Source organism: Heterodontus francisci, chromosome 25 (genome assembly GCF_036365525.1).
Source record: "Heterodontus francisci isolate sHetFra1 chromosome 25, sHetFra1.hap1, whole genome shotgun sequence".
Taxonomy (NCBI): Eukaryota; Metazoa; Chordata; class Chondrichthyes; order Heterodontiformes; family Heterodontidae; genus Heterodontus; species Heterodontus francisci.
In genome coordinates this window covers 47,157,891-47,169,466 of record NC_090395.1, presented here as the reverse complement: position 1 = coordinate 47,169,466, position 11,576 = coordinate 47,157,891, and the positions used below count along the sequence as shown (strand labels likewise).

The 11,576-nt window shown below is 37.6% G+C and overlaps 1 protein-coding gene across 2 annotated transcripts in view; it reads right to left on the bottom strand.

The window, feature by feature from the left end:
* Positions 1 to 246: 246 nt before the first annotated feature.
* nudt3b (nudix (nucleoside diphosphate linked moiety X)-type motif 3b) overlaps positions 247 to 11,576 on the bottom strand; it is a 99,333-nt gene continuing 88,003 nt past the window's right edge. For both annotated transcript variants that reach the window (XM_068057170.1, XM_068057171.1), the window contains exons 3-5: positions 8,865 to 8,909; positions 3,699 to 3,783; positions 247 to 2,617 (exon numbers count right to left, since the gene is read on the bottom strand). In XM_068057170.1, the coding sequence (XP_067913271.1) occupies positions 2,424 to 2,617; positions 3,699 to 3,783; positions 8,865 to 8,909 (324 nt within the window). In that variant the 3' untranslated portion in view covers positions 247 to 2,423. The remainder of the gene's footprint in view (positions 2,618 to 3,698; positions 3,784 to 8,864; positions 8,910 to 11,576) is intronic.

Genomic DNA, 11,576 nt, shown 5'->3' with positions numbered 1-11,576 from the left:
ACCACATCCCCACGTGTCCCTATATTTCCCTACCACCTACCTATTCTAGGGGCAATTTATAATGGCCAATTTACCTATCAACCTGCAAGTCTTTTGACATATGACGCATGTGTTTTCAAGTGTACAAATCTGGTGCAACACCTATAGCAATGGGACATGCAAGATCTTGCTTTCATCATGAAATCTGACTGTCTAAAAATCTGAAGTCTGAAATTTAATGTGTACAAAAAATGACCACTGAAAAGATTAGTGACATGCTTTTTATTAATAAGCATTTTTCTTCACTGGCACAAACTAAATGTTTGGGAATAACAATGACATCCTCAATGTAAATCACTATATAAAACAAAATGCACTTCCTAAATAACGTGACAAAGAAAAATATTCAGTCAGCACATGGTTTCTAAAATACTGGAGAGTTTTTATTTGTTGGCACAGGTTTATTACAATCTTCAATCTCTTGCCTCGCATGTGCATCACACTCAAGTCAGGTAAAATAAAGACACTTCCTCCAGTGACTGAATCTCTCCAGCTGATGTATAACGGTTGTCTTATAATGTGAAGGGCAGGATAACATGCCTCATATTCTTACCAACACTGACCATTGTAAAAACTAGCACTTATTATTTCCATCTAAGGCTTTACACAGGAAAGCACCAAAAAAATGTGTATATACAGTGCATTAATTGTAGGTAAAAGCTGAAAGCATTAAGTGGTCATAATCAACTGATTCCATTGGTTTCACTTTTTACATAAGATTTTCATATTTGCTCTTTAAAAATACAAAGCAGTATTATGATTCAGTACTCAATTTTACTTTGACTGAAACTTCATTTATCACATTAGCTTAGGTGTGTATTCAAGCATAAGTAAACAACTGATAACGGTTGTCACTATTTAAACATCACAAGAGAATAGGGCAATGCTTTAGTGAAGACTTAGTTTTCTGATGCTGCTTTAAACCCTCACCACTGAGCCAGGGATGAGAGTCATTTCTTCACCTGTGTAAAGCAATAGTTCTAGACTTTCAAATCTTCCTCCAACATCTTACAAAAATGCAATTGGGAAAAAGTTGCAAAAAATAATTTGTACAATGATGTTAGTATTCCACAGTTCTACAATAGTGAACATTTATTTACACTGTTTTTAAACTGACTGAACTGGTTGAAGGGCTATCTGCCAAGATTTGATGAGTAAAAAAAAAAAAATCAGCCTATCCCTAGGTTGACAAAGGATGTTTTCTCCAGCAATGCTCCTTTCTCTATTGAGGCTGAGGTACAATCTGTTAGGTAGCAGACTGCACAAGTTTTGCAGACAATATTCTATGGCAATTGCAGATTTCTGTATTAATTGCTTAAAAATAAAACTTTAATCAATTAAATAGGTTGAAATTATTTTGGTGATCTACATACAACACTCATTTCAAAAGAAACAGTGCTATCTATATTTTTGTCTCAGTAAAAAAAAATTAAAAACTGAAAATATACAGGGTAATTTTTGTTCCACGTTTTTACTAATCCAGAGTTGGAATTTAAAAACCAAGTTACACAGTTTAAGTGCTTAAGCAGTATACAGTGTCCTTTTTTAAATTGTAAGAACAAAAACACAATCAAGATTCAAAACACCAAATTCTAAGCTCTGTTAAGACCTTGAATTGCCTGCAAAGAACATCCTTTAACTCCAGTGTAGAACGAAATAGGGAATAGCAGAGATCAGGAAAATGAAGCTGAGAAACACAAATGTGTACTGTTAAACTCGATATAATCCAAAGCTCCACAGAAGGCAAGACCCAATATGCATGGCTTGAAGTTGTCTTATACAAGATAAAATGCTTTAAAGGCCTTATTCAACACTTTGTGTACAAGCTAACAAAAGTACTGTGATGAAGTGTGTGACATGAATGTTATTCCACAAAGCAGTACAAGTCAGTGATCAACTGTTTCATAGCTTCCTTTTTTTTTTAAACGTAAACAGCAGTAGTGCAGGTGATAATGCCAGCAAAAAATTTACAAAAGCTATATATAAAAAGTTGCAGAGAACTAAAATCGATACCCATTTGGCACCCAAACAATATCCCTAGGTTGAAATCCAAGTCACCTCACAATTAGGAATTCTATAGGATAATACCTGGGGGACAATTGGATGCAACACCGGTACCTTAATTTCACAATCCTATCAAAAATATACAATATCTAACAAAAAAACTTACTAGTTATGGCTTTGATCTTCAGCACTATAATTTAAATCACAATATAAAGTATCGTTATCAACATTGCGCAGGTCTCCATGCAAAATTTATTTATACATGTACAATGTATAGAAGCAATCAAACTAGATCAAACATTCTTTCACTGAACACTTTTCAAGTCCATGCCTTAGGGACTCGATGTATGATGAGTCAATTACTGTGGAGCTCCTCTCAGTCATCTAATACTGGATACTGAACTCTGATTGGCGTATGTTGAGGCCTTCTCTTCAGATAATGTTGCAACAACAGGAGTTCCGTTATTTGCCAAATAGCCTTGTTTGAAGGTTTCAAAATAGGAGGCCTGTACAGGTTTATGACACTGAAGAACTTTAATGGCATCATCTACTTTAAACCATTCCCTTTTTCTCCCTAAATAAAAAAGATTAAACATACATGATTGAGTTTTTTTAAAAATCGGGGGAGTGCGGCGGAGTTGGGGGGGGGCGGGTGCAAGACACAGAAAAGCTGCTAGAAAAGTTACAATCGATGCACAGATTCTGTTGCCCTGGTCTATTCTTTAATCAATACAAATCTATTCATTAGGCATGAAGATTAAAATGGCTCAGCAATCAACAAACCTACAGTATACAATACTTGTAATTTCTGACAACTGGAAATAAACATTTCAAGCAGAAAGATCCCTTTGAGCTGTAACAGCTTTGTTTTTAAGTGTGCAAATGCACAAAATATTGTACCTATATATGATTAGCTACAGCAGACATTTGTGAAAAGAAATAGAAAAAGCTAACTGAAAAACTTCTCAATACAGAAAAAAAGCTCAACCTTTATTCAAGTGATGTTGCTATAATTCTGAATTTGGGGCAATAAGTGGGACATCAGCTGGTCAGCAACAAAAAAACCTAAGGTACAAGACTATGAAATTTTTAAAAAGTTGAATTTATTTCTTCTCCCTTTTACGTTGCCTACTCCAGGCATAACTACTTGGTCAAGAAGGATGGGGAGGAGGGAAAGAGACACTCCGCATTGATAGCAGCATAGCAAACAAGACTGTCTCCAGAAGACCGAACAAGAGATGTGTTTGTTGTTGCAAGAGGTAGAGGTACCTCCTGCGATAATCAAAAAATACTGCCAGAGGTACAGCAAACCAATTATTCTGGTCAATTTTGGGCTGAGCAGTTCTGTCCACTTATACAGATCCATAAAGCCATTCTGGCTACGGTGGAGGTGGGGGTGGGACACGGTACAAATGCAAAACAACTATAAAATAACTGCAAAACCACAACCTTGTTTATACGCAGCTTGTTATCTCTAGTTTGAATGATAAGGAAACTATCCCATAACACAACAGAGCAAATTAAATACCACTGCAACCTTGAGTAATATTTATGAGCCAGTACTGCAATATAAGTGAACCATAAAATTGACGATTTTAATTCCAGGTCTAAAATAGACAAAGATCATTTAGATATTAAATATAGTTTTATCTTACCAATATTAACTGAATCCTCCCAGTCTTCTAATACCTCTGTTATTACCAGAACGTACACGTATGTTCTATGCTTCCTGTCTTGATTCTGAAAAAAAAACATTATTATCTTATAATGAATTCACAAATAACAGGCATTGACTTTAAGATAGAACCATAGAAAAGTTACGGCACAAAAAGAGCACCAGCAAACCTTCCAGCAAGGATGTTATTCCAACTTGTACGGCAACTTGTATGGGCGGCAGTGGTTAGCGGCGCAGTGGTTAGCACCGCAGCCTCACAGCTCCAGGGACCCGGGTTCGATTCTGGGTACTGCCTGTGCGGAGTTTATAAGTTCTCCCTATGACCGCGTGGGTTTTCGCCGGGTGCTCCGGTTTCCTCCCACAGCCAAAGACTTGCAGGTGATAGGTAAATTGGCCATTGTAAATTGCCCCTAGTGTAGGTAGGTGGTAGGGAATATGGGATTACTGTAGGGTTAGTATAAATGGGTGGTTGTTGGTCGGCACAGACTCGGTGAGCCGAAGGGCCTGTTTCAGTGCTGTATCTCTAAATAAAATAAATACAAAATCAAAAATCGATAAACGCAGTTATCAAAGTAGCATAACAAGTACCTTTACTTCCAGCAATCTTTTACTGGATTAAATAAGGTTTCATTCTGTGCTATCACATGCATTGTAATTGGTGGATATTCAATTCAAGCAGACCATTACAACTAATATAAATAAAAACCTAGTAAGCACAAAATATTTGCAAAATGCCAGACAAATAGTAAAATATCTATAAACACAATTGGATATAAACAAAATTTTTCTACAGTTTAAAGCCAAAGTCTTGTTTACCAGCAAACCAATTTTTTTTTAATATGACTTTCAATGTTAGCACATCATTTACCTTAAGCAGGGGTTATAATTGAGCTCACAATTTGATTTAATGCCATGACAGAATTTTAGTACTTTTAACCCAGTGGTGTTGGTGCTAACTGTTTCGACAAATCTCCACTACTGAAATTTTCCAGGCCAAATCAAAGAATGACTTGCTTTCCAAAGAGACTCTCTAAAGGCTCACACAAATATATATTCAAAAAGGTGAGGTACGAATTTGAACCTCCCCTTCACAAACATCCCTTTCAGTCGGCAAATATTCACCCAATACACATGATGCCAGACATTCACAAGATACAAAATATTTAGGTCAGTTTACAAGGAACCCCTGCAATTTACATCGATGCATCCATTCGCAATTTAAATCAGTAAATTAACCCAAGATCAAAGTGCTTCCTTTCAGCAGCTGTTGTCTGAACTCTACAAAAACTCTATTGCAATACCCAAGTTCACACCTCCCATCACTTCCACATCATTGGTTATTCTTTCTTAGAACTTCTTCATGGAAACCTATCAAATGCAACAACTGTTTATTTGTTTTTTCACACAGCAGTATCTGGGGTTTCCAAACACCTGCTCCATGTGAGACAGCAATTTAATTGTACTTGCTTCATTTTTAGTGTACTGTTTTCACTGCTCATAGTACAGTGTAAATGGTTCTATTCCAGGCAAACCAATACAGATTGGACAAGTGTTTTGCTGAAAATCTCTGCCAACCATGATCTTCAGCTCTCTCTCAATCACTACTCAGACTTCAATTCCCACTCTCATTCAGACCTTTGCCTTTGGTATCACACACTGTTCCAACCAAACTCGATACAAACTTCAGAATAATATCTCACACCTTTGTCATGGACACGCAATAGTCTTCTGGTCTGAAAATTGAATTTAGCAACATGAGATCTTAGCTGTCACCCTGATTTTCTTGCCTACCAGATTCCCTTATTCAAGTTCCACCACTGCATTTCCACCAATTTGAAAAAAAAGATTTTTACTGAGCTTCCTCGGTTTAAAGCCAGACTTGCATGAGATTTGCAAATCATCCAATATTTTTCACCTCTTCTCAGAAATTTGTTTATAGACGACTATTAAATGGTGGCAGCTAATTGATTTAGTAATGAGCAGATTTGCTGTTTTCTTCACCATACCTTTTTTGGTCAACTCTGATGAATGGCCCCTCCTGAAATAATAACCTGCATTTTTCTCTTCATAAGTTGATGTGTCTGCTGCATAATTTCAACATCTTCTGTTTTATTTCAAGATTTTTCAGCATTCACAGCCTTTCTTTTTATCACAGATTATAAACCTAGAATGTACAAAAACTAATTCTGCTCACCCCATAGTCTTTTAATGCTGGCTTTTTAAATTGTTCTTTTATTTTTACTTCACATACATATCCTATTCTATTTTTTCTCTGACACATAATTAAACTTGAAATGTTTAGCCTCCACTATCCATTTTGGAGGTGGGAACATATCTAGAAAAACTTTGTAAAGTTACTTTCTTCCCTAAATTTTGTGCTCGTGGAAGTGAGGGAGGAGAATACTGGAGACTTTCCATTTTTGGCACCCAGTGTATCAGGATATACTTAAGGTCAGGTACAGCACAGTGAGGCTGCCCTTTATCCTAGCTTCAAAACAGCAATCCCTACTGTACCAATGCGACATTTTTTTTAAATTGAGCATCCTGTGGTTTCTGTAAGAGACTGTCAATTAGAAACAGTTTAATGGGTTTCATGCACAGTAGACAATCTCAATCAAGTTCCTGAACTCATTTTACACAGAACACTGTCGATCAGAGAGAGATTATTTATCCCAGAGATGAAGTGCCAATGCTTAAACTCCTAAAAATGGGTTTTCATTGGTTGAAAATGTACTTTTCCATTCACATCAAAAGTACCCACTTAGGAATATGACCTGGTCAATCTTTGATGTGTTTTCTGTGTTAAACCAAGGAGACAGGGCTAAAGAACATGGGCCTGATGACTGTCAGCTCTGCATAGATCAATATTTCTGTATCATGAGGCTGAGCCAAAATGGTATGTTGAGCTATAAACAAATTTGATAAGTATTTATCTATACTTCACTGCAAAATAAAGTAGTTAAATGAAAATAATGTATTCTAAAACAAACTTGAGAACAGCACTATGGCAAATATTGACAATTATGTCAAAAAATTCACAATTTATGCATTAGTTATAGCAGTGCTAACTTGTTCAAAAGACAAACTGATTCCTGCTCATTGTTCTACAAATCTGTTTTTACTGGACATCAGCAGGTTTGGGTTCGTTACAAGGTATTGGCAGCCAAAATGTTTCTGGGCCTTTTTCCAGCCTTTCTACTACCTATAATGCTCTGCTATGGTTTTGTTTTTAGATTTAAAAAGAACCCCACTTATTCCCATGTCTTGACTTCAGGGCTGAAGGTTTTCATTTTTTTTTTAACGACAGTGGGGTGGGATGTGGTAAAGCCTGAAACATACTTTAATGGTTGGTTGAGCTGCTCTCTGTAATATGCAAAATAAACTTCTACACTTGATCTATAAAGAATTAAATGCCTAAGGATTACTCAGTCATTTAATTCATGCATTTGTTGTCACGTATGCCTGTGGAAAAAAAGCCTCCATCAAATTTTCAGACTAAACTCAAGATACCCAGAGTAGTGGAAGTCATTGGATCTGCATTTTAAACAATACTCTCAATGCTGGATAAAACCTAAATGGTTGCTCCTCTTTTGGAAAGCAAATAGTTTTTACAACAGATGTCAGTTAGCTTTACACAGTGTTGGTCTACAATACAACTTGTACTTGTTCAAGTGAGGGCCAAATCTTTGAAGGTGGCAGGACAGGTTAATAAAACAGTTAAACCAGTATATGGGATCTTGGGCTTTATAAATAGAGGTACTGCGTACAAAAGTCAAGAAGTTATGCTAAACCTATATAAAACACTAGTTTGGCCCCAGCTGGAGTAGTGACCCCAATTTTGGGCACCCAACTTTAGAAAGGATTATGCAAGCTTTGGAGAGAATACAGAAGAGGGTCACATGGAGTGACAGGGATGGACTAGAGAACCTGGGGTTGGTCTCCTTAGAGTAGACTAAGGAGATTTGATGGAGGTGTTTAAAATCATGAAGGGTTTAGATAGAGTAAATAAAGAAAAACTATTTCCAGTGGCTGGAGGACTGATAACCAAGGGGCACAGATTTAAAGCGACTGACAAAATAACCAGAAGTGACAGGAGGAATTTTTTTTTATTATTACTTAACGAGTGATAAGGATTTGGAATGCATTGCCTGATAGGGTGGTGGATACTGATTCGCTAGCAGCCTTCAAAGGGAAATTGGATAAACACTTGAAAGAGAAAAAAACTGCAGGGAAAGAGCTGGGGAGTGAGACTAACTTGATTGCTATTCGAAAGAGCCTGCGCAGACTCCATGGGCCAATTGGCCTCCTTCTGTGCTGCACTCTTCTTTGATTCTAGGATTATGTTCCATTGTGAAGATTGGTCCAACCTCGATTATACCTGGTAGCATCTACAGTGCAGTCTGCAGGTAGAGCTCCTATGCTTGTGTGTGTGTGCTTGTGCGTGTGTCCTTTTTTTTTACACCTTCTGAAGGAACAATGGAATTCATGGGGGGGAGGTGGACTTGAATCTGCCATCATGCTACACAATCCAAATCTATACCCACCTCTCACTTTACCCAGCTATATCTCTTTCATGGATTAGTCTTCAGAGATTCTACCACATGAATGTTCAAGTCAAACACAGTAGATACCTCAATCGAATATTAAGTTGTTCTGTGTTTGCCTCTTCCTTAAAAGGTATTCAAAGTCAGGATTTTTAACTTGTAGACTCTCCTTCCACAGGATTACACTGTGAGTTGTGAATGCTTTCATCAAGAATAGAGGTGACATCATCTTCAACTTGCATATGTAACAGACCACCACGTTACAGTTTGACATGAACAGTGACTTGCCCACATTCCAGAAATTGTTGGCTCACAAGCTCAGATGGGCAAGTGGACATCCCAGTGTATTCCTAGGGTGCTTGCCTATTGCCCACATCATTGAGTTATGAAATGGTTACTCTTAATCCTATATTTAGCCACTTCTACCTAAACTGTTTATATGACGATCACTTTTCAGTGATCCCTGATCAGATATTCTGTTGACTATTATGAGCTGTGTCATTGAGAACAAATTTACCATGAGTCTAGTATGGAATATCCATTAAATAATATCACTGTCCACTAGAGGAATATCAATAGTTCACTTTAAAATAGGAACTTACCTCAAATATTCCTACTAATCTTCCTAATGTCCCTTTGACTCCAGCCTGCAAAATAAATAAATGTATTTTACATTTTAGAAGATCCATGTCCACTTTACAACAGACTTCAAATCCCTTTCTAATCTATTACCTAAAACCTTTTTCTTTCTCTGTGAAGCCATACAAAGAGATCTTTGCCACATTTTATAAATTATAGCTCTGATACAATATGAAGTTGAACAGTTTATTTTCTATTTTTATCCTTCAAATAGTTAGAATTACATTTCACACAAATGCATCAAAAATTCACTGATGTCGCTGATAAATAATCAAATAATGACACCAACTTGGACCAAAAAACCTCAAGGTTCTATTTCGATACCACACTGATTCAAGATGACAGCAGGACTCAAACATCCTGGACTTGAGGGTGTTCTACTCTCAATACTGCATTATAGAAAGTTCAAGATGAGAATTCAGGCAGTGTTAACGGGCATTCAGGAACTCGAGATTCACTTGATCAAAATGGCATAACAATGTCTCATAGAATCACAGAAATTTACTGTGCAGAAAGAGGCCATTTGGCCCATCGTGTTTATACTGAACGAAAAAGTGCTATCCAGTCTAATGCCACTTTCCAGCTCTTGGTCTGAACCCTTGTAGGTTATGGCACTTCAAGTCTCTCAAATGCTTTTGTTCTATTAATAACAGCATATTCTATTGTACACTTAAGAAATGAAGAATACTTAGTGCACGTTACAGTACAGAGGACTGCAAAAAACAGGAACACATGCATAACAAGCCTGTTTGTAATTCGGGGTAAAAATATATTAACATGCTGAAGAGCATGTGAAAGTCACGTGGCATGAAACTTGTACACAAATTCTCTTGCAATGCCTCCCAATGTGTACAATATTTATACGCAACTGACCCTGTCTCCCAAAGTTTCAGCAGTGAGGAGCTGGGTTGGCAGGTAGAAAAATCAGGCTGCAACCATACCCACTTTTCTGAGGTTTTGAAGATTTTGAAGAGTGCACTCTACTGGCCAGCAAAAGTCAAGATGACTCCATGTAAAGCATGTCGAATGGTCTCATTGCAAGTTGCATTTGGGCAAGGCAAGGTTCAACCTACAACACAGTTGGACTGAATGGCCTGTTTCTGTGCTGTATATTCTACAGAATCATCCATATTGCCACATAAAATGGGCACATCAGAAGTTCTGGGATCTAGCCTGCTTAAATGTATGCTTTTTAAAGGGAGATCACAATTTGAGCTGCTGATAAAAGTGTTTTGATTTGATTTGTATTTACAATTACATGTTGCTGCATGCTTAAGTCATCTATAATTTTTCAATTTTTTGCCCAATACATTCCTTCCTTATTCTTGGTTGCTTCTGCCATTTAAATAGCATCATACAAAGTGATGAGATGGGTATTTATTGAGTGTCTGTAGTGCTGCGCAATTTAGGTGAGGAAGACAAGTTCATGGAGAAACAAATATAATGACACCCAAGGAGATTTGTTCACACCATCACTACTGCTTATAGCCTCCTTCCCTAAGTCAGCAGACTTGTCTTTGCCACCTGTGCTTTGCAAGTCAGACTGTCTGTCACATGTTGCACCATCTGCTGCACAACAACCTGCTTGACAATAGGGACAATTCTTTCCATTGAAGGGCAAGTTAATAAATATGTAGCTTTCATGGTACTGTATGCTTTCAAGCCATTCCAGGAAATATCTGTCACAACTAGCAGTCTGCAGTGCACACTTATCAAATGCAAAGTGCTAAATTTGCTAGGCTGGATTTGTTTTCTTTGGAACAGAGGAGGCTAAGGGGAGATTTAATAAGATGTATAAAATTATGAGGGACCTAGACAGAATGGATAGAAGGGCCTATTTCCATTAGCAGAGAGGTCAATAACCTGGGGCATCGATTTAAAGTAATTGACAGAAGGATTAGAGGAGAGCTGAGGAGGAACTTTTTTCACCCGGAAAGTGACGGGGTTCTGGAACTTACTGCCTGAAAGGGTGGTAGTGACAGAAACCCTCATCGCATCTAAAATAACACTTGGCTGTGCACCTGAAGTGTTGTAACCTACAGGGCAACGGACCAAGAGCTAGAAGGTGGGATTAGACTCGACTGCTCTGCCGATGGGCCAAATGACTTCTTTCTGTGCTGTAAATCTTTGTGTTTTTATGGTAACATACCACATGTTGTAGACAGCATTAGGGCTCCTCATATCAGTTGGCCTATGTTAACAGATTAATGTGCAGATGGTATCAGACTGCAGAAACATTACTACGCATGTCAACAACCAATATTCATAAAGCAGTCATGACACGTAATTGTGCAGTAGACCGATGCTTGAAGAGGAAAAACAATGCTAGGGTAGCGTGACTCTTTGAAGCCGAGGCCTAACTCCTTCCATGGCCGCTGACTCAACTGAAATGCATAACAGATGAGCTGGAAGCTTGAGCATCTGTTGGCTGTGCATCCACCTGTAAGAAGTGTGCTGTTCAACATTGGCATAATAGGAGGTATGTAAAAGGGAAATGGTTTGTATAATGCTTGAAAGGGCTATAATTCCCACCTTAGGTTTGTGTCATACATGCTGTAAGAAACGTGCATAAACACTGAGGAGCTATATTAATTTCATCATCTTACTAATAGCAAACTTCTCCCTCATTTACAATTAAATATAAAAGGGCCCCAGAGACTGAATTGACTCAGTTT